This window comes from Poecilia latipinna, unplaced genomic scaffold, assembly GCF_001443285.1.
Source record: "Poecilia latipinna isolate Pla-1442-1.1 unplaced genomic scaffold, P_latipinna-1.0 Scaffold777, whole genome shotgun sequence".
In the NCBI taxonomy this organism is placed as follows: domain Eukaryota; kingdom Metazoa; phylum Chordata; class Actinopteri; order Cyprinodontiformes; family Poeciliidae; genus Poecilia; species Poecilia latipinna.
Window position 1 is genome coordinate 88,184 of NW_015113393.1, and position 23,533 is coordinate 111,716.

At 36.7% G+C, this 23,533-nt stretch overlaps 2 protein-coding genes across 4 annotated transcripts in view; one reads left to right on the forward strand and one right to left on the reverse strand.

The window, feature by feature from the left end:
* Positions 1 to 2,516: 2,516 nt before the first annotated feature.
* On the reverse strand, positions 2,517 to 6,461 carry ssbp1 (single-stranded DNA binding protein 1). Of its 2 annotated transcripts, none has more exons than XM_015046371.1 (7): positions 6,343 to 6,461; positions 5,568 to 5,639; positions 5,320 to 5,377; positions 4,895 to 5,035; positions 3,631 to 3,718; positions 2,925 to 3,013; positions 2,517 to 2,842 (listed from the first exon to the last, which is right to left on the reverse strand). In XM_015046371.1, exons 2-7 carry the CDS (start codon positions 5,589 to 5,591, stop codon positions 2,799 to 2,801), a joined length of 444 nt encoding a protein of 147 aa, XP_014901857.1. In that variant the 5' UTR covers positions 5,592 to 5,639; positions 6,343 to 6,461; the 3' UTR covers positions 2,517 to 2,798. The 2 variants fall into 2 exon arrangements, with proteins under 2 accessions (XP_014901857.1, XP_014901856.1); XM_015046370.1 differs by having other exon boundaries at positions 6,347 to 6,460.
* Positions 6,462 to 7,039: 578 nt separating this feature from the next.
* Positions 7,040 to 23,533, forward strand: part of lamb1b (laminin, beta 1b) — a 34,023-nt gene continuing 17,529 nt past the window's right edge. Inside the window, exons 1-14 of one of the 2 annotated variants that reach the window (XM_015046377.1) lie at positions 7,040 to 7,316; positions 7,566 to 7,738; positions 12,671 to 12,806; positions 15,934 to 16,007; positions 17,058 to 17,246; positions 17,316 to 17,379; positions 18,569 to 18,771; positions 19,469 to 19,589; positions 20,212 to 20,400; positions 20,936 to 21,112; positions 21,211 to 21,323; positions 21,403 to 21,482; positions 22,186 to 22,321; positions 22,408 to 22,566. In XM_015046377.1, coding sequence (XP_014901863.1) covers positions 7,283 to 7,316; positions 7,566 to 7,738; positions 12,671 to 12,806; positions 15,934 to 16,007; positions 17,058 to 17,246; positions 17,316 to 17,379; positions 18,569 to 18,771; positions 19,469 to 19,589; positions 20,212 to 20,400; positions 20,936 to 21,112; positions 21,211 to 21,323; positions 21,403 to 21,482; positions 22,186 to 22,321; positions 22,408 to 22,566 — 1,848 coding nt within the window. In that variant the 5' untranslated portion in view covers positions 7,040 to 7,282. The other variant, XM_015046376.1, reaches the window with a different exon arrangement.

Consider the following 23,533-nt stretch of genomic DNA (forward strand, 5'->3'; position numbering starts at 1 on the left):
AAACTTAAAAAAAAAAAAAAAAACTTGTTTAATTCTGGTTGAAACAGGAAAACAAACCGCTGCAGCAATGAAACTGACCCTGAAGGTGCTTCCACTAAATTTGCAGACAGATCCCTTTGTCCTGACCCTGAAACGTTTCTGTCAACTGCAGCTGTTGTCTGCAGCAACAACATGCAATCATCAGACATCAAATGGAAAACAGAGAGGTGATACTTAGCTTGAGTTCAAATCCAGAGAAGAAACGGGTCTTCTAGGGGTCAAAATGTTGCTTCTGTGTGCTTTTGAAGCAAATGGATGCAACAGTTTATGAGATTAGAGAGAAGCTAAAACGAAGAGAAAAGATTGAACTTCTTCCACTAAACTTTACAAGAAATTTAAAAAACTGCTTGGATCTAGCACTATGTCTTCAGCAGAGGCTTTTGAATCGTCTTATGTGATATAAAATGTTTTCTGTATGATTTTTGATATATTTTGGCTTCGCTTGCGAGTTGCTAGGAAAACTACAACTGCAAACTGGAGAAAATTATGCCCTCCAACTGAAAATGATGTGCTGACTGCAAAACTCCAACTACATGACATTTTTCTGCAAAAATGGACTCCGTTGATTTATTACTTAAATGTTTGATTCTGTGAAAAAATCCGCTGTCAAGAATTGTTTGTGTTTGTATATTGTCAGTTTATTGTGCAAAAAAGATTAAGCCTGCATAAATATGAGCTTTTCCAGACTGCAGACAAATGTCTTGCTGTCTTAGTTGGTAAATTCCTTTTAAGTAAAAGGAAAATTAACAGATTGACTTCAATTAAAAATAAATCAGCTTAATACTGCTCTTCAAAGGGACGCTATTATGTATATTTCAGGCATTTTACAGCATAATCTACCATGTAACCTTCAGTTAAGAAAATGCTCTATATGTCAAACACAGGGTTTCTCCCGGAGTATTAAGCCTGTTGGGCCTCCAGGCTTGACTTGTGCCCCCACCAGGTTTATCATTACTTATTTATGTTTTTTAAAAATGCTTGCATTTTTTAAGACTTTATAGTTGTTGTTTTTCAGATATTAATATTCCAATCTTTTGATAACACAATTATCAAGTGATATTTTAAAAATTCCTGTCAACTTTAAACATTTTTAACTCAAAAACACGACAGACCGCTGGATGAATGACTGTTCTAGTGCCTAACCACTGGGCTTAGCAAGTTTTCGGGGGGGAAACCTTGAAACATGACCAAAAAAATTTACTTTGTAATTGAACCCCTTGAAATTGGGCCTCTGTTTCTTTAAGAAGCCACTCCTCTCTCCGACACTCAGCGTATCATCACAACAATGCTCCTCCTTTATACCATTTTTAACTATTCTTCGGAGCGCTGCACTGTGAAGTAGTTTGTAATATGAACTCAGCAGATGCGAGGTTCCAGCAGGTGTTTGCTTTTGGCTAGTCTGAAGGAGCTCAGTAGGTGTTTTGAAGTGTTTAAGCCCCCCTGAATAGTTGTCACAAAAGATTAAAGGTGTTCTCAGACAAGCGTGAAAATAAAATCAAAGTAAAACTCCATGGGGAATAACATTTTAACACGATATAAACCTCAAAAAGTCGATTTTACATAACACTGTCCCTTTAATATAAACAAGAGTCGCTCTACAGAGCTTTCAGATTTTAAAGCTAAACTTAAAGGTGACCTATTACGCTTTCTAGAACAGGTTAAGATACGTTTTTGGTCTATACAAAACATGTTCATTACATAATTTTAAACAAAACCATTCCTAGATAATTAGATTTTATTCTACTCAGTTCTGCCTATGAGCTGTTTCGGGCACCTCCTCTCACTTTAAATCCAAATAATCTGCTGCTGTCCACAACCCCCAACTCAACGTTTACACTCACAAGTGAAAATAGTGGCAGATGTGCCATTTTACAACCATATTTCTTTGAGAAGCAGAAGTAGAGCATCCTGCACAACCAACAAGGATGCAGCAAGTGATTTCTGGATGGTACACTGCAAAAAATAAAATATGCATGTTTGGTCTAGTTTCTCATGAAAATATCTTAGTACATTTAAAATAAGACAAAACCAACATACAATCAACTTTTCAGCAAGACATAGGCCCTCATTTTAAGTCAATTTCTCAATATTGATGAAAACGGAATAGTTATAAGCTACAAGACCAAGAATTACTTAGTGGGATTTGTATTGTTGCAGTGTAAGCAAACAACAAAATACTTGTCTTTTCCAGCAGCCACTGTACAGCGCATACAGCATCAAAAACAGCTAGGTGATGGCACAGTGCCTGCTGATTTGTGACATAACATTTAGAAGTTTTTCAAACAGTTCATTTTCCAAAGATAAAAAAAAAGTATTACCAAAAATAAATGGGTGTTTTTTTAAGCACTTATGCTGCTTTTATAAGTACTAGAAACCTAAATGGAAGTATAAAAACGTACAAAACGTGAGTTTTGCATAATAGGTCCCCTTTAAGAAGAAACTTTGAAGCTAGTTGGATGAATTAAACAATCCCCATGTCATGATTTCTACAGTGGAAAACACAGAAGAGGCCTTATTTATTTCAAGCAATGCTATGTACATATAGAGAAATCAAACTTTTTAAGGACAGAGCTTCTTTCTGCTCCTCTTGAACGTCTTAATTTCTGCCAGCAGGGGGCCTCACAGTCAAACATGATCACTGCTTTAGTCCCCCTCATATTAAACAGTTAGTAGTCCTCAAGTCTTATTTTGGTTTGAAGAAGAAAAGTGAAACTACAAGTTGTTTTTTCTGTAGCTGGATGTGAGGAGGAAAACATCCCTCAGGTTCGGTCTCTGATGTTGTCGCTCAGGAAAACAATGTTGTCTGTAAGGAGAAAAAATTTGATATTTGAGTTGTTGAGAGAAGAAAAAGATGAAGAACAAGGTGCAGCTGTAATAAATTTGACCTGCGATGATGGTGGTGGCCTGGCGTCTGACTTGGTTTTTGTCCACATATTCTCCATAATCCAGTTTTCCCTCCACTAGAATCCTGGACCTAAAATAAAACAATAAATTCCTTCATTAATAGGAGGATGAGAAATATTTCATCATTCTGGAGATATTAAAGACATGAAACAGTTTTACTGCATTTTAGCTGATACGGATGTAAGCAGGACTTCTTCCTCGTAAACTTTAAAAATGAAGAGCTGATAAAAGGTCAAACTCTCCAGAATATTCATATTTTATTGATAAATCGTCAGAGAAAATTAGAATCCATCTATTCCTTCATCGAACCATCCATCAGTTTATCAATCCATCAAATTCTCACACATCCATTAATTTTTCTGTCCATCCACCCATTCGTTCATTTTTCCACCCATCCATCCATTCTTTCTTTTTTCCATCCACCCATTTCTTCTATAATTTCTTCATTCATTCATCCATGTGTCCAGCAGTCGTCCATCAACCTGTCATCCCATTGACTCGTCTACTGGTCTATACATGGATGGACAGGATGTAAATAAAAACTCCATCTCGCTCTTGTTCGCTCTTCCAATCTCATCTATTCACTGCAACAATAATAACTTTAGTTTGGTAAAAAAGCCATGAAATGCTGCTGACCTGCTGGCTTCTCACCAACATCCAGCCAGATGTCAGCCATGTTGTTCTTACCCTTTCTTGACATAATGGTAGGCGACATCCCTCAGGCCCGGTTTGAACACCGAGACGCGATGCCACGTCGTCTTCTGGCTGACGTCTCCTGAAGACAAAACATTTAGGCTGAACCTCGGAAAGCATGGCCACGTTTCTGACCTGCATTAATGCAGAATAATAAATCTCAGCTGCCTTGCTGTGGATTCCTGTCTCAACAAGCTCAGAAACAGCTTGTGTTTATAATTTATAAACACAAATTATAAACACAAGCTGTTTATAATTGTGTTTAGCATTTGTACAATGCTGTAAAGCATTGTACAAATGCTTTACAGCATTTGTACAATGCTGTAAAGCAGCATTGTACAAATGCTGCTTTACTTTTTCCACTAACGCAGCATTTTATACAACTTGTCGCTCATCCTTACACACACACACACCAAAAACCATGGACAAATAAACCATCGTCCATGGTTTATTCATGGACGATGAATAAACCATGAAGGCTGAAGGAAAACGAGGATCACTAAACAGGAGCTCAACATGTAAACCAGAGTTGGAGCTCTTTGCTGACCTCTGGTGGCCGATATTAATCATTGCACCACCAGTTAAATTTAAAAAAATGTCCCCTGACTGCAATTCAAGGTTTTTGATGCAGATGTAAGATTTTTATTTTTAAACAGGGCAGAAAGATTACACACAAATTTAAATCATATTAAAATACAAAGAATTCATCTGTCTTGTTCCAGAACCGAAATTATGCTTTTATTGCTGCCAACTGACAGGTTTTTTCCTATTTTTTTCGATAAACATGTGACAGATATTTCTTTTAATAGTACAAATATGACAAACATTTCTTATATTTTGGCTCCACAGCAGTTTACTTGTGTCTTTCCAACAAAAAATTTTAATGACACTGTTACATTATCACAGTTTAAGTTTAAGGAAAGAATTTTCTTAAATCCTGAGTTTTCTTTGACACAAGTTTGACCCATGTGGCAAAAAGTTTGGACAGCCCTATCCTAAATACTGACTCAAGCTTTTGGAACTGATTAAGATCTTTAAATTGTTCAAATTCAAATATACTTCATTCTCAAAGGGAAAATTATATGTCCATAGGAACATGTGAAGAAACAACTAAAAAATCTAATTATTTGGGGTATTTTCTTTATCTCAAATGTACGTAAACCAAATAGAGAGTTTTCAGATAAAAACAAAAGAAAAACAAGCAGAAGTAATTTAATTCTTAAAACAATGCCTTCTTAAATGTTAAATAACCTCCCACCTGTAGAGCTCGTCTCTCCGTCCCCGGAGCGCCACATCTCGTTTGTCGCCAGTGAGAAGATGGTGACGGGGTTCCGACCCTCCACTTGTCTCATCACCGGGTCCTGCCCGACTCGCCCCAGCAGCTGCACGCGGTTTATCGCTGCAAGCAAGTTTGTAATTAATATCGCTGCTCGATTCAAATCAGTTCTGATCAGTAACTCACATCAGATGAGATCATTGTTTGTCCTGTACAAATAACAACAAATTAAAAACAATCTGTTGGACTCTTAACCGTCTGGGCTATTATTTAGTTAATACCTACAGCATACAAACAAATAAACATAGAAATGGTTCATCGGACAAATGAGCAATCTTCTGACATGACCAACTCAGAAAAAGTAATGCGCATTATTAAAGGAAAGATCCAAAACATTTTCATCTTACATCTTTCCAGGATGAGATTTGCGTCTGTGCTCCTGTGTCTCACCAGCTGTCGGAAGATCTGTGGGAAATTAGAAATCTTATGAACAATTTGTTTTGTATACAGAGTAGTTTGATTGCAAAAGGCAAAGAAATGGATGATATTCTTGCTTGTTGCAATCATATTGAAAGCACAACGTGGATAGTTAAAGAAGTGCAATCATAATCATTAAAAAGATTGTTTAGTTTTAAAGAGAAAAGTTTAATCTCACCTGCACTGAAGCACTTCTCAACATCTCGTCTGTTCGGCAAACAACTTTTAGTGAAGATCAAACTTTTCTGGCCTGAAAATGGAAGGAAAAAGAGACATTAATCTCCTTTTTACAAAAGAAAACTCGAGTTGTAAAGAGCATCAACATCAACATGATCACAGAACTGCTTTCATAAGGGAAAGTATTCAGACAATACGAAAATACGTATACACATATTTATACAGACTAACAATATGAAATGTTCAGTTTTATATAAGATTTCTACACATTTTCCTTTTCCCTTTCCAAATTCTATTTTCTAAACTTATCTTTTAGAAAATAGAATGCGCGGAAAAGTTCAGAAATTGACAGTTTCCTTCCGTACCATCTACTTTCCAGAGCTGAAAAGTTTCAGATTGCAAAGGAAATCAGAGTGCGAAGGCTGGATGGTCCGAGCCTGAGAGGATTTGAAAGAAACGGCTGAATAATGTAATTTTATGAAGAACAATTAGTAACACTGAGTTAACTCAAATATAAAAGGTGTCTGTAAGCCAAAGAACCAAACTGGCCGTTTTAGGAAACTATTTATTGGGTTAAACAAAAACAACAATAAACATGGACGCAAAGTCACAGCAGGATTTTCCACGGCAGAATGTGGACCTGCAGGACTCTCCCGCCTCTGGACTCAGTCCAAATTAAACCTTGAAAATCTCGTTCATATCAACGGATTCCGCTTTAGAGATAAATATTGTGCATACTGACAGATATGCAGGAAAACAAACCAAGAAGGACCTACTCACAGGAGAAGAGACGCGATAAAACTCCTCAGATGCTCCACTTCTGAAAGCCGCTCAATAACCTCACGCTACATCCGGTCCGTCTTCAGAAGAAGTCCGACTGAGAATTCCCAACCCACCAAGGTTCCGCTTCAGAAAAAATACATTCCCGTGCATTTAATGGAATACTCGCATGAGAAACGGTATTATAAACTAAAACAATGTTATTGAATTTGTTTTAAAATATAAAACAATATATATAAACAATGTTTTTTTCTAATTTTAAGTGAAATTTGCGATATAATCAACAAAAAAGAGAAAGATGACTTATTGTGTTTGATTATTAAGATTATAGTCATGAACATTAAGACGAAGAACTTTCTTTTCTTTTTCCACTTTTATTTTTGCCAGTCCAATATAGATATAACGACAGATACATAGATTTTCTATTTAGAAAATAATAATGAAAACCAGATAAAAGGGAGGTAATATGATTTTAATTTGAAAATACATTGAGATTACATTGAAGTTATGGTCAGAACACAGAAGCAGACATTTAATGTTGGTGTGATTTGCTCCTTTTTGTTCCATATAATGAAAACATAAAATTAGCAGTACAGAAAAATGAACAATTTGGTCCGCAGGAGGAGTCAGAAGAGAAAATATTTACTTTTTTGTGTTTTCTTTTTCCTTTTGTCGAATATGTTGTTCTTTTTATTGCATGGAAAAAAAAACTTCCTGACATGTAGTTATTCTTGTGTTTTATCCACTTTTACCAGCAGATGGAGAGCTTGTTTTCCGCTCCCTGCTGTGGACTTCTGCTGACAGCGGGGTGGAGTTGTTGGGATGCGAACTTTTCTGAAGACTACTCCCTTCATTCTTGACTTTCACAAACTCCTCGGCAGCCTGGAGTAAAGACTCCTCAGCGTCTTCCAGGAAAAACAGGCACCTCTCTGGAAGATGAGTGTCTTCATCTTCTCTCTAGCAGCTTTATGTGAGTTCAGCTTTAATATCTTTATAAAGAAAAAGTTCTGCTGAAACGTCACTGGGATGAGTAACATGAGTTGCCAAACTGTTTTCCCAGCAGCAGCAGAACATAATTCAAACCATATGTTGTTGTCTTCTTTATTGTTCCATCCGTGTTTTGGAAACTATAATCTCCTTGTAAAGGGATTTTGTTGTGATAGAAACCAAATACAGGAATGTAGAGATGATTTTCCTGACATGGTTCTCCTCCCTGCAGCGCTGTGGAGTCCTGTCAGGGCACAGGAGCCGGAGTTTGGAGATATGTGCACGGAGGGCAGCTGCTACCCCGCCACGGGTGACCTGCTGATCGGCAGGGCGCACAAACTCACCGCCTCCTCCACCTGCGGCCTCCAGGAGCCCAAGCGCTTCTGCATTGTCGGACACCTGGAAGTAATAAGTCTCATATTTAAATTCATGCACCTTACAAAATGACACAGGACATGTTTTCTCGCGATCTGAGATTAAATCAGAGTAAACTTTTTCTGTTTTAGGTAGTTTGGATATTCATTCATTTCAGGCATATTTATATTTGTTTGAAAATAAGTATAAACTCATTTGAGTCTGCACTTTACACATTATACTCTAATTAAAGAAAATAAAAAAAATATATAGATAAATTAAAAATTAATTTTTCAGGTTTATACAATATTCTTTATTAATTTCTTCTAATTTGACAATTTATGATTAATATATCTTCAAACAATTTTGGAAAGGGCATCAAATACATCAGAGTATTTCATGGTCTTTATGGTTTTATGAGTTTAAAAAAAATGTAAAAATGTTTTAAATTTAAAAAAGTTGTTTTTATTTTTTACATTAAAAAAAATTAAATTCAGAGAATAAACTCAGAATAATTAAAGTCATAATATTCTGAGAATAAAATCATAATATTTCTATGACTTTAGTAATATATTAAAGTCATAATATTATGACTTTATTCACATAATATAGAGGTCTTTTTTTATTCTTAGCATGGCCCTAACACTGTTGTAATAAGATGATGGTATGGCTAATTTTTTTTTTTAAGTTAACTGGACACACACCTGTGGATGTATTTTAAGGAAACGCATAAAACACACCACTTCCTTGTGTGACATTATAGAAAAATACAAAGAGCAGCATAAGAAAGCCAGATTATAATTTGTAGATGCAGTCAGTGAGAAAGACCTTTATTGGAGACATGGTCGCAATTACCAACCTGAAAGTGTTCTGCTGCAGGAGGAGAAAATGAAAACAAATTGAGATATTAAGAAACCAGGCAGAAACAATAAAAATGGGCACAAATGGATCTTCTAATTGGACAATGACCCTAAGCATTCTTCTGTATTATAACCACATATTGGATGAAGGACTAAAAGGATCACAATCATGCCCAGTTACACCAGTTTGCTGAGGTTTGCTGGGCCAAAAACGCCATCAAACCATTATGAGAATATTATGGAAGGAAACCCAAAACATTTGACTCAAGTTTAAAAGGCAGAGCTACCAAATGGTAATGAAAAGAATGTACATTTCTGAATTTAAAAAATCCTTTAGTCCAGTTCAGTGTCAAATAGAGAAAAAAGAAGTTTTTTGTATATGGCAGTGATTCCCAAACTTTTTCTCCTGGCCCCTCCCCCCATTGGTTTCCAAACTATTTCCGCGCCCCCCCTGCATTGGCACGGCGCCCTCCCAAGGGGGCACGCCCCACAGTTTGGGAACCTCTGGTATATGCTATGAAAATATCTGGTTTTAATAAGTGGGAATTTTACAAAACATCAAGGAAAGTTCAAGGTTGGAGCAATTTGCTCAGCGTTTCATAGATTATCTGCAGATGTTGAATAAAAATGACCAAAAACGACTCCAGAAGTGCCAAGTCGACATTATCAAGATTATTTTACGGTGTGGGGAAGAAAGTCTTCCAGATGTTTGCTGCTTTCGCTGTGGCCTCCAGACTACAATCTCCTATGAAGATGATTCAGATACTGAACATAATCTAGAGGAAAAATGAACTCTGAGTAGGTTTGTTGGGAATAATTCAGTCATGTTGAATGGTTTTAATTGGAAGAACACCAGTTGTAATCAGACTAACAGTTTGAGGTTGGTGGTTATTCCTGAACTCCAGTAATCTTAATGTAAAGAGATGTGGGTTAAAGGTCAAAGGGAAAGGGGATCCTTGCTCAAGAGTTTCATAATTCATAATAAAAACACAAAATGAGACTTTGCTTGTTTAACTCCTGAGGAATTAGGTCGATAAACTTGTAACTCTTTAAATAAAGACTCCAGTTTGGCCTGAAATCACCAATTTAGCTCTAATCTTTTACTCACTTCTTGTAAACGATTAAACAAATGAATGTGTTGACAAGTTTAAATGCGTTCCCAGATACTGAATTATTGAATCCATGTTGAATTATTCAAAAAATAATGGGTGACTTACATGTTGAGTCAATATTAGGTTTTCAACCACAACTGATACGATACACAATCTAAATTCTCATTTTAGTTAATGTTATACAAAGAAATCGATACTGATTGGCATTTCAACCATTAAAATTCGACCACAAAACGTCATTGATTCAATTACATCTCTTCGATATTAATTGGCTCAAATTGGTTGATTGGTTGATAGTCAACTTTAACCAAAAAAAATAAACATTTCTGACCATAATTCAACATTGAATGAACATCTTTTGCTGTCTGGGTTCGCTGTTGACAGAAAGTGAACCGGTTCTCTGCTCATGCTGAATTCACTGAAAACAGCTGAAATGTCTTTTGGTCTTGAAAACGGCATTTTAATGACTGTGAATTATTACGTACGAACCATAAAAAAACAAACTCGTGATTTAGTGTCAGCGATGCAGTTCAATGAATGAAGTATTTAACTCACAGAGCCTGACTCTTTTTTTCTTGCAAATCCTGCAGTTGTAGCAGAGATAAAACTTTTTAGTCGGCGTGTCTGTGTGTGGGAGGAAGCGCATGCATAACGTCTTCTTGCTGTTTTGTCAAGTGGGAGTGGAGGCATTCCCCTCCACAATAAAAGCTCTGTGTGGCTCACAATCCCTGCGCTGTGTGCGTAAAATCCAGGGGCGAGGTTTGGGATATTCTCTTCTTATCTGTGTTCATATATGAATAGTGTTTTTATGAAACGTTTCTGAGGATGAGCACAGTCCTTGAGCATGAGCTGCAGATTTGAGAGGGAAGGGAGTTTCAGATGTTTGTTTCACCAACGGCTACTAAATGGATCCACTTAGCTGGACTTGTTTTGGTTTTTCACAAACTCCATCACTCAGACGTTCAAGGGTTTGTGAGCCAGAAAATGTGGGTTGAAGGTCTAGGAGGAAGTGATGCAATATTAAACATTACTTACAAAACTAACTGGCTTCACTTTTTCCTGGTCTAATGGAAGAAGTGTGGAAAACGTGGTGTTTTAATGAATAATCTAGACCTGGCGTGTCAAACTCATTTTCAGTTCGGGCCGTATCAAAAGTCTAAATGTTCTTAAAGGGCCGGTTGTGCCAGAATATGTTGATAAAACCCACTAAACTGTTAAAATATCAATAAATAGCTGTTCTTCCAGGATTTTGTGATTGTTTTAGGGTTTTTTTGCAATCAAGATTGCACATTTTATGGCATTTGTGCTAATGTATGATGTTAAATGTGACTTTTTATTACTTGCCGCTGCATCAATTACAGACTATAACTTGACATCAAGTAAGGCTGAGGCAGCAGTTACTTAAAATCAATATTTTTTTTAACAATTTTGAGAAAATTTGCAGTAAAATAAAAAAAAAATTGAGATTTGTTGATTTCGTGTGAATTTTGCAGATTTGTGAAAAACTGGAAGGATTTATTGATGTAATCTGGAGTCTAGACGGCCACATAGAAAGCTACAGCGGGCCAGATGTGGCCCCCGGGCCTTGAGTTTGACATGCAATCTGGATATTTACTATAAAACTAAAGAGCTTAAATTCACTAAGTACTAAAAGAAATTCTCATTTCTCAATCTCATTATCTTTTACTGGCAAAAAAAAAAAAGAAAACTCCACATTAATTAGTTTTTATTTCATATGCTGGGTCACAGTTTTCAAATTTTCTTCTGAGAATGGTCACGAAATTAACTCTAAATGTCCAGGTGGTTTATGGAACCTTTTTCAATTAAAGAGATTGGTAGTGGAGCATTTTTTTTAGCTGTACAGATGTCCTTTAATCCTTTTTTTTACTTATTCTATAATTTATACATTTATGTTTGATGTTTGTACACTGTGAGCACATCTTGAATCATCTTGAAATGATTTATGTAGAATTAATTTAATTGGATCAAACTGCAACAAATCAATATCATTTGCACCTATTGAACTTCCTGAGTGTCTTTTGTTGATTGGTGTAAAACTGAATCAAAAGAAATTCGGTTCTTAAATGCAGAATAGTTAGAAAAGCATCATTTCTAACAATAAGCCTGACACTGTTAAAAAAAAAAAAGTAGGAATAGGTGTTAAAAAATATGACTGGATTTAATTCCTTAAAAGCAAAAATATTGCAACTTTTATTGCTTTAAAGCTACAGTATGTGATCTTTATTTGAGAAAAAAAATTTCTTAAAGAAATTGTGACGGTGTAATATTAGACAGATAATCTGTGAAAATACCAGTCTCCCTCACCTCATCCCTGAGCTACTATTGCTGTCTGAAGAAATTCACCTCTTCTGACCAAAATCAACCAATCAGAGCCAGGAGGAGGGTCTTAGCGCTGCCAATCAACCTTGAGTACCCACTGCTAAATGCCATAATGATCCTAACCTTTCATCTGTGGTTATCGGTAGCCAAACCAACTAGCTTTATGTGAATGTTATCAAGAAGAAGCTGTGGTTTTAGCAGAAAGTGATTGACAGCGCTAAGACCCACCTCCTGGCTCTGATTGGATGTTTCTTATTAGTACTGGGAGCACTGGGAGAAAACATAGGAGCGTAATCCTTCTTTCACAGATTATTCTGTCACGAAATTGTGATAGTCTTGACAAATATGTAAAAAAAATGTGTTTAAAAATGTTACTGCAGCTTTAAAAGAGAGAAACTCACTTTCAATACTATCTGCAGTTATCTGTTTTTTTTATATGTTGAAAAAAACTGATGAAGTAATAAAATGACTTTTCAAATATATTTTAAATAACATTTTACAATGTTCCTAATTTTCCTACTTAGATAAATGCCAACTTTGTGTATTTAAAATTTGGATTATATTATAAATAAAAAGAGACCATAATGCATTTTTGGATTACAGGTTTTGTGCTTGCTTCTGCAATATGGGCAGTATAGATGACCAACTGGTTGCTTTTTTCTTTCCGTTAGGAGGAGAAGAAATGTTTCATATGTGACTCCAGGGAGAAGTACGATGAGGACAACAACCCCATCAGCCATACGATTGAGAATGTGGTCACCACCTTTGCCCCCAACCGCCTCAAGACCTGGTGGCAGTCTGAGAATGGTGAGAAGGAGCATATTTTTCAAGTAGAACACCATGTGAAAGCTTGGTGAGGTTTTTCTCAGGGGAACTGAGCCTATAATGACCAGACCGGAGATCACAGAGCTCCTCTCACTCTGGGAGTGGGCTGGGGGGTTACAGGTGTGCTGAGGAGAACAGGTGTGCTTGTAGGAAACGGATGTATCATCACTAAACAAAACAATGACTTTTAAGTGTAAAAAAAGGAAGCATCCAAAGACCTTAAGACCGCCACTTGCAAAAGACAACCAGTTTAAAGGTATTATCGTCTCACAGGAAGGAAATTCACTTTGAACCCAGGATTTTGTAGGAATTTTGTTTCCTACACTGAAGGATTAAAGCTGTTTCTATTGTGTATCAGGTATTTATTTTGACCTGAAAAAACACTTAAAAATCTGGGTAGTTTTAGCACATTCTTTTTTTATTTTTTTTATGTATCTTAGCATCAAAATATTACTTAGAACAAATTGCTCTGCCTATCAAACACTTAATATAACAGAAAAGATGGATTTTTTTATTGATAACTAAAAGCAAAAAAAAAAAAAAAATAGTTTAAGCTATCTAGCCATCATGGTAAATAGCAAGCATGCCAGTTAGCATACTGGAAAAGAATTTAGTCTGCTTATTACCTTACCACTACCAGATGGACAATTAGCATGTTAGCTTCCAAAACAGTGATTTATTTTCCAAATCTAAATTATTTTGGTCATTCGTATATTTTTGTTATTTGTTGTTAAATCAATAATTATGATAGTAGCAGAATGAATTTAATCCAAGTGTACAAGTTAGCTTGACTAACTGTTAGCTAGTTAGCGGAAGTCTCCAGTTCTTCCCACTGTCTCATGATGTCTTGAGTCGAGTCTTAAAGCGAATACATTTATTTGAGTTTTAAACTACTGAATGAAATTATCACAGGTGTCATAAGTAGTATAAATAACCACAATTAGTTATTAATTGTGGATTTGTATTGACCATTTGCACGCTCTCTTCGCCACGGTCCGCTACGTCATGACGGACCTCAAAACAACCAAAGCCCGTCATAAACGCACATCTGGTAGTCTAATATCGCTTTTATTTAGTCGATTTCGCAGTAAAAATGGTCACGGGATGCTGCGCGGTCGGCTGCACAAACAGACAAGGGTGAAAACCAAACCTGTCATTTTATTGTTTAACTTTTAACAAGGAAAGATGCGGTCAGTCGTGACTGTCAGCCCTACGGATTTGCAGCGGATTTACTTTTTACAAGGTAAGACGATTAGCGTTCATAAACGTTATAAGTACTTATGATTAGAGAGATATCATTATGATATTTCATAATATATGATATCATAGATCATTATGGAGAAGATACGCCACGTCTAACCGTTAGTAACCATGGAAACAATGGCGCACCGTCATGTATGGAAAAAAACTGGTTAGCATCTCGTCTTGTGTAGGTTTTTAAGACTTCTCCGGTGTAAAGGAAGCGCTGTTTATGACATAGTGATATAAATCGTGTTTTGTGAATTCAGGCAAAGTCGGTAATTTTATCAAACATCAGGAGGGAGGAGGTACGGGTCGGTTTCTAGCCATTTCAAGCTTCTATAAACACCGAAGTATATGAGCCCCAACCAGGTGTGTTACGCTCAAAATTAGCTCGACTCGAACAAGCAGAAGCCATGAATAAATCGGCAAAACGACCTTGGAAAAGCTTCCGACGTCCATCATGGCGCCTCGAATGATTTGTGACACAGTTGTAAAGGCTCAATAACTCATAAGCAAACTGCAACTTGTAACACACAAAATGCTCTTTACTTTTATTTATTTGCAGCTTTTATGAATTATATAGTCAACTATGTTTGTACGATTCTGTGTATAACGAGTCAGAATCTCATCCTTACGCTGTAATCGCATTATAGCAGGCTCTCTGGCAGTGGGACGCCATGTAAATCCCTCTTAATGTAAGCATTTATGCAGCAGACTCGCTCCGTTTCTGAATGGTGGGAAACTGTCAGCAGTGTGAGTCACAGTTGGAGCAGGAGCCAGTGGTGCAGATGGCTTTGAAAAAGCAGGAAGCTGGAGACGTATATTGGCGTTCACATGGGAATGTTTAATTCCCTTGCAGCGGTCCTGGAGTTCAGTGGTGTCCAACGTTTTGCCAAAATCGTTAAGGTGAAAAGCCACCAAAAAAAAGGTTTTTTTTTGTTTTAATTACATTTTTAAAACAAACTTTTTGTGCAATTTTGTTTTATCTGATCAATAAAAAATAATAATAAAGACAATTTATTTAAATCAAAATTGTTGATTTTTATTATTTTATTTATTTATTTATTTATTTTTTATTAAATTGATCAGTGAATCATTTTAGATACAAAATCTAAAAACAGTCTTGAAAAATTGCATTAGAATTAGACAGACCCAAATAAAATTTTCTTGGGGGGTTGATTGTTTCAGTTTATTAATTTTAATTTACTTAATAAATTAATTTTAACTTACTTAAAATTAATTATAATTAAGTACATTAATTCTGTTTAATTTAAGAAAAATTAAGTAAAATTACTTTTACTTAATCAAGTAGTTTTACTTAAAATTACTTCATATTAATTTAAGTAAAAATATGTCCATTATTGTGGTTCTGGTTATTATTATTATAAAACTTTGCTAATAAGTGCAAATCTATTTTTTAAAAAGATACTTATTTTTAAAAATTGTGCTAATAAATGAAAAATGTCCAACTGCATCAACCAGCTGTGCTTGCAGACCAGATTTGTCAATTCTACATTTGAGGTTTGGGGGCCGCCCTTAATCCTTCAGAGGGCTGCCAATGGCCCTCGAGCCACATTTTTGACACCCCTGCTGTAATTCTTTTAGCGTCTGAAAGCAAACAAATCTCCATTTTGTGTTCTTGTTTGTACCCTTGTCTTTTCGCTTGCTTTTCTTCAGAAAGTCATTTTGGTCTCCAACATATTCCAGAACCTTAAACGGATTAGTTTCATATCTGGACCCGAGCCAACTCAGCTGCCTAAACAGAACACCTGCATGTTTATACATGGGAAAAACTCATCAGCATTTTAAATTCTCGTAAATTTGAATGTGTAAATTGTTAGTTTTCTGTTTGGTCTTCCATCTGCAGGTGTGGAGAATGTAACTATCCAGCTGGACCTGGAGGCCGAGTTTCATTTCACACACCTCATCATGACCTTCAAGGTGCTGGATTCATCTACGTCAAACATGAACTCATATACACACAGAGAAAGAGATGAAGTCTCAGAGACCTTCAGAAAGTCATCCTGGTCTCCTGGGAGAAGAAGAAGTAACAGGAAGATGCTTTTGATCTCTTAATAATTTGCCTCCACTCGTAGTCAAAACACACTCAGGGACACGCTTCCCCAGTCCCTTCACATCCTGTTTGCGGGCGACATCACAGGGAAAACAAATTTGCATCCAGTTCTTTACTGAAACAACTAGGACTCTAAAGGGCATATGAAATCTCAACAGAAACCAAATTCATATTTTATGTATTGCAAAAATGCAAAATCTCACCAAGTGTTTCTGTGCAAGGATTCTTGAAATAAGACAAACTTATAAGTAGCTTTTCAGAAATATACAGGAGCTTATTTAAAGTGAATAATTCCTTAATATCGATTTTTAAAAAGTACTAGTTCAATTGACAGATTATATCACTTTCATATTTTCCCATAAGTGAAGTAATCTGTTACAAAGTTACTTGTAAATTAGTTTTGTCTTATTTCAAGTGTACTAAGGTATTCGCACATAAACTAGAACTAAATATAATTTGTAAAATTTGTGTTTTTTAAATTTTTTCAAATTTCAATCTGCATTTCATGAACATCATAATTCCACAGATACTGCTTCAGTTTGTTTTAGCTAGCTACATTTCTGAGAAATATACAGCAAACTAAATCTGTCGTCTTTCAGACTAAATCATCTGTACGCTAGCTTGATAAACGCTAAGCTGGCTAACTGTCTTATTAGCATTTTTTACAAGCAGAAAAATAACGCAAACGCTGTTAATGTATGAAACTGACTTTACTAAATATTTCATTTATTTAGAAAAAATTTTGCAAGCTACATCCTCCTATCTTAAAAGTAGCTAACCAGCTAACTCCATAGACAATAGCTGTTAGCTAACTCACTAGCTAGATAGAAAAACCAAGATTAGAAGGACAAGACTTTAATAAAGAAGTCATATTTGTTTTTATTTCAGCTTCACTGAACAAGGTTTTGTGTTCGCAGACGTTTCGTCCTGCTGCCATGATGATTGAGCGGTCCATGGATTTTGGGAAAACATGGCAGGTTTATCGATACTTTGCCCAAAACTGCGAATCTGTCTTTCCTGGCATTTCCACTGGACCGATGCGTAGAGTGGACGAAATAATCTGTGACACCCACTACTCAGACTTTGAACCATCCACAGAGGGAGAGGTGAGCTAGTTTTGTGTTTTTGTCCTTGTTGCACAGTTTGGTTTTGATTGTTCTTTCTTGTTGTTTTAGGTGATATTTCGGGTGCTGGATCCTGCTTTTGAGATTGATGACCCCTACAGCTTGAGGATACAGAGTAAGCTGTGTCTTCTCGTTAAAGACAGCTTGTTTACAACACACAAATCAGTAAGCAAAGCCTAATTAAGGCAACTTTAAGCACAAAGAATCCAAATAAAAATAGCTTCCTGTAACTTCCTGTTATCGGCTGTGCAGCTTCCCACAGCGAAGAGGTCAGACAGGAAGCACGCGGGGAGGAATTTCACATACGGAAACAACTTGGACTTTGTAAACTCGTTTACATCCATGCTGGGACACATGATTTCTCTTTCCCAGTCACAAACCAATACAGATACCATTAAAAAAAATTTCAGCACTAAAAATAACTTTATTCAACTGCAGGTCATCTTTGAGACAGACTTTTCAGCATTTCTTATAGTTTCAGCACCGTGGTAAAGTGCCTAAAAGATCCTTCTACTGTCCGTTTTTAACATAACAAGCTTATTGGTAGAGTTTTAGTCCTTTTATTTAATTTTAACAAACCAAAAAACACTGCTCAAAAACTAAACAGCTGCCGAATGAGCTGAGAAAGTTAGAAAAAGGTCCAAAGAAAAGTTTTCTTTATAATCCATGACTGTTGATTATGACCACTTTAAGAGATTCAAGTCTGAATCCTTAGAAATAAAATATAAAGATAATGAGATGACTGAAGGCTCTTGTACACAAATATATTTTGGTGTCTTCTGATGTTTTTGTAAGACTTAAACAACCCTAATGGAAAACGTTTAAATCCAAATTTTAGAAAGAAACTTTATTTTCTACACTTAAAAAAAGAACAAAATAACAAACCAAACATATATAATATATCTACAATCTAAAAGTAAAATAAAAACATGAGAAATATTTAACAAAATCTGGCTTGAAATCAATGACGTCATTAGTTATCTAAAACCAATAACAATAATAGCTATTATGAAGTTTAATGTAGGTTTTATTAGAAGGAATTTAAAAGTAGGAATAACCTGCAGCAGATAAAAAACACCAGTTATAGATACATTTATACTTAACTTGCTATAATACTTAAATAGAATAGGAGCTATTAAGCATGTTATTTTGCAGGTAGGTCTAAAATGTAAAAAATAATTCTGTAAAAAAATGTTTTAAAAGTTGAATTTAACTGATGAAGGAATCAAGTGGATAATCATAGGTTTTCATAATTTTACACATTTAACTACATTTGTTTGAAAAGTGTTTTCTCTGCGTTTCAGACATGCTGAAGATCACAAACCTCAGAATAAAGTTCATCAAGCTGCACACGCTGGGCGACAACCTGGTGGATTTCAGAGAGGAGGTGACGGAGAAGTACTACTACGCGCTCTTCGACATGGTCGTCCGAGGGAACTGCTTCTGCTACGGCCACGCCTCCGAGTGCGCGCCTATGGACAGAGAACAGGGCAGACCTGAAGGCATGGTAAAAAAAAAAAGCAATTTTACATCCTTTTTTATTCAGCAGACTTTTCCATAAACAATTTGGACCATGAAATTTATCCCAAATTTGTTGGAAATACTTTGTCAAGACCAATACCAAAAACTTTTATCAACAGTTCTCTCATAACATTAACTGCTTTTCTGTTTATCAACTAAGATTCTGAAATATATTATAAAATGTGTAAGATTTTCCCCACACTTTAACTATTAGTTATTCTAGTTAGTTTACTTCATGTATCTAATTCTCTGCCTCCAAAACTGTACAAAATTAATTTTTTTTTAAATTGTCTAGCTCTATTACTAATTGAGATATTACAAAATTTGTCTTTAAGGGTGGCCATCTTGGACGCCATCTTAATTCAAGTCAAATATGCAGTTGCTTTGAACAAACATTACCATAGCTTACTAAGTTAGTGTAAAATATTTATTTCTTTTTCTTCTAATTATCTGACCCATAACAGTAGCGCCAAGTCAAATGTGTCGGCCATATTGAAAAATGGCCGCTATATTGAACTTTGGCGGTACATGATTTGAAAGTGAGTTTCGAAGAACATATGTACCAAATTTCATGCTTGAACAATTGCTCCTCTTATCTGCTTTACTATTACCATTAATTTATTGATATATTTTAGTAAATTTTACGTTTTCCCAAAAAGATTAGTCTTAACTCTTGCATGTAGGTTCATGGCCGCTGCGTTTGCAACCATCACACTGAGGGGCTGAACTGTGAGCGCTGCCAAGAGTTTTACCACGACCTGCCATGGAGACCTGCAGAGGGCCGAAACACCCACACCTGCAAAAGTAAGAGCACACACGGATCAGTTAAGCTGTTTTTGGTCTGTGCGCCGTGAGCGAGTGGATTTACATGAGGTCTACACTTAATTTCCAGACCTGCATATTCTTTCAAAAGAAATAAGCAAATGTATGAAAAAAAATAATTGCTGCATTCAGCAAATTAGTTGGTTAAAGAAGTTAAAATATCTACATTAACTTCCTGATTTATTTGCCATTTTAAAACTTCAAGTTTGCAAAAAGTATAGATCAAATGTCTTCATATTTTGTTTTTGTACTTCCCTTTGTACAACCTTAACACTTAAAAAAAACACAAATTAACTTCTGGCAGTAAGTTAATGTTTTTTGGTGTCTGGAAAATGATTTATTTCAGAACCTCCCAATTGTTAAGTCACATTCGACGGGCACTGTGGCGTTGCCTAGCAACCCTCGCCCAGCCCAGCACTGTTACCTAGCAACCCAAGCCGAGTTCCAACTGACCAGACTAAAATCTCATGAGCCAAGAATGATTCAGTGCAAAATAAATGTAATGAACATGTTTTGTATCTATACTAATCTGCTGAAGGAAGTGTAATAGTTCCCCTTTAAGAACTATTACACGACTCGTTCTTTCTTTTTTTTTTTTTTTCAGGATGCGAATGCAATCGGCATTCCTCGTCGTGTCACTTCGACCTCTCCGTGTACATTTCAACCGGTAACGTCAGCGGAGGTGTGTGTGATGACTGCCAGCACAACACAGTGGGCCGGCAGTGCGAGCAGTGTGTGCCTTTCTTCTACCAGCACCCCAACAGAGACCTGAGAGACCCTAACATCTGTGAACGTACGTTACCCGCACATAAACAACGGCTAATGGCTGCTTACATGACCTGTCTGTGAGCGAGCCTGACATCTTCCAGGAGATCTTTAGGTTCCTACTGACTGCAACCATGTGCAGGTTCTTTCACCAACTGGATTAAATATGTTGGGAAACCTAATGACGGCTGTTGTAGCGCGATTAAAGATACACAGTTCTGCAAACTAAACAGTGCTGTGTAATCAAGTACTCACACAATGTGCTAATACCTTTTGGATCTTTAATAACAGCAACAGACTAACACTTAAAGTAGGAAGAAGATTGATAATCAATCAAGACCAGATGTGTTCATTTTAAACTGGCACGAATTACAAATTGGAACCAAGTTGGTGAAATAAATTAAATAAACAAAATCTGAACCAGGTATGGCAATCAGTAAGTGGCTCATGTTGATAGAAATTATATTTGTCAACTTTAGAGTCTTTTAGTTGTGTTCCGTCTTTATAATCCATTGGTCTTCACTCTTCAGATCATTTTAAGGTAATTATTTGTGTCTTTGCAGCGTGTAACTGTGACCCGGAGGGATCCCTGCAGGGCGGACTGTGCGACTCGCGGACTGACGTGGCGTCCGGGCTGATCTCGGGTCAGTGCCGGTGTAAACGCCACGTGGAGGGAGAGCGCTGTGACCACTGCAGACAGGGACACTATGGACTGGGACAGGGGCCAGACGGGTGCCTGCGTAGGTTCAACATTTCCATGTTTCTGTCATAGTCATTGAAGCGTAAAGGACATTTTGAGAGACGTGCTGCTGAATTGTTTCATTGCATGTTCTGGCAGCTTGTTCCTGCAACAGCCTGGGGACGATGCCAGGAGGAAACCCCTGTGATTCAGAAACCGGACAGTGCTTCTGCCGGCGACTTGTCACTGGTCACAACTGTGATGAGTGCCTGGTACGACTCCAAACACAAAGTCACATCATTTCACCTCCTGTAGGAGTAAAACTCGTCTGTTTTCTTTTTATACAAACAGCCAGAGCACTGGGGCCTGTCGAATGACATGGATGGTTGTAGACCGTGCGACTGCGACCAGGGAGGAGCAAACAACAAGAAGTGGGTCAAAACACACAGAAAAAGCTGGTTTAAGGCTTTGTACACACGTAGCTGGCTCTTTCTAAAAACAAATATCTCCAGAACATCTTTGAAAAAAAACAAATTGTACACGGGAGTGATTTTAGAAAGGTTTTCATTCACATGAACCCGGATACTGTTGCTATAAACATGCCAAACCTGTAGGGGGCAGTGTAGTGCAAAAGTAAAACCTATGTCAGCCAATCAGATTGCTTCAAAACAACTTCCTGCTAGCAATTAAACATGGCGCCAGGAGGTCCATATGTTTGGACTGTTACATTTGTTGAGCTACTATGAAACAGTATTTTAGAGCAATAAATCCATTTGATTAATTGACAATTTAATTTGTGGAAAATATGGATCCCCCCCCAACAATCCACTCTTTGAGTTTCCATATTTCAGAGTGAAGTCAGCACATCCAAGGCGGACCATCTTGTTTAACTCACAGAAGTGATAACTGAAATAAAAACACTTTTTGAAATTATTTTCTGTCGTTTGTAATTTCTGTTTCAGAAAAAAAAATGGAGAAAAAAAATGTAATCGGAAATCAGATTTGTTATATTTTTAAGCCACATCGTCCAGCCCTAATTCTAACAGTTCTAGTTGAAGATTCTTTGATTCAAAAAGTTTTTAAAGACGCAATTGATGTTCCATTTCTTTAAATCTGCCTTCTCCCGCTCCAAAGCTGTGACCCCCAGTCAGGTCAGTGTGTTTGCCGAGCGCACATGTTCGGACGCCGCTGCGATCAGGTCGAGTCCGGATTCTACTTCATCTCCTTGGATCACTACACGTATGAAGCCGAAGAGGCTCAACACGGCCCTGTAAGCATATAAAACTGATTTTGAGTGTTTCTTCCTTTTCTGATCTACCTTCTCCAACATTTTGAGAAATCTCTCCTTTATCTCAGGGGGTCAAATCCGTTGCGAGGGCCTATCCTCAGGACCGAAGCCCCACATGGACCGGGATGGGCTTTGCTCATGTTCCCGAAGGCGGCTACATAGAGTTCAATGTCAATAACATCCCACAGTCAATGGACTACGACATACTTGTTCGCTACGAGCCGCAGGTAACGTACAGGAAGGGTTTTCTGATTTTATCAGTGTTGGCTTCCTGCTTGTGTTTCAGTAAGGAGGTTTTATATTAGTCCTGTAACAATAGCTAATTTTGCTGGACGACAAATTGTCCCAGAACTTATGACGATAAACAATAATATTGTTGTTTTGAGACCATTTTCAAGTGATATAATAGTAATAATGGCATTAGAAAAGGCAAGAACACATTCTCAACAATCAAATAAACTTTAAATTCTAATGGACATTTAAACACTGGAAGTGGAAGACATCTGAAATATCTAAAATAAATAAAGAAAACATTTTCTGTATTTTGCAAATACAGAAAATAATGTTTTGATCTCAACTATACCAAAAAAAAGGGGATAGTTGAGACCAAAGCACCAAACTGAAGACTTTTATCATCCAGTTTCTGGTAGAAAAGAAAAGAGAAAAACAATAAAGCAAATGAAAATTATTGAGTTTCTTTTAACTTATTTATTGTTTATTGTGAAAGGCCTAATTTATATGTGATCTCTTTGTAAATGAGTCTGAAGTAATTGTTATCCATCTGAAACATCAATTGTTTGTCAGAGGCTGGAAAACATTTATTTTTTCCATTGGCTCATTTTTGTTGCCGGCACACATACGAACCAACAAAGTTCTCAGAGCCTTTCTTAATTATACAAAATTCACATTTTGCACATTTTTGTACTTCCATTTGGGTTTCAAAAGATTCTAAAAACAGCCAAAGCGCTGAAGAAAACTGTCATTCTTTTGGCAGTAAGTTAATGTGTTTTGGTGTCTGGAAAATGAGCCGTTACAAAAACCTCATGAATGGAACGTCAGCAGACACTGCCTCTCAACAATCAACCCACGCCAAGCCCAGGACATTACCTAGCAACGCGAGCCAAACCCAGGCCATGACCGAGCAACCACAGCCCAGCCCGTTACCGAGCAACCACAGCCCAAACCGTTACCGAG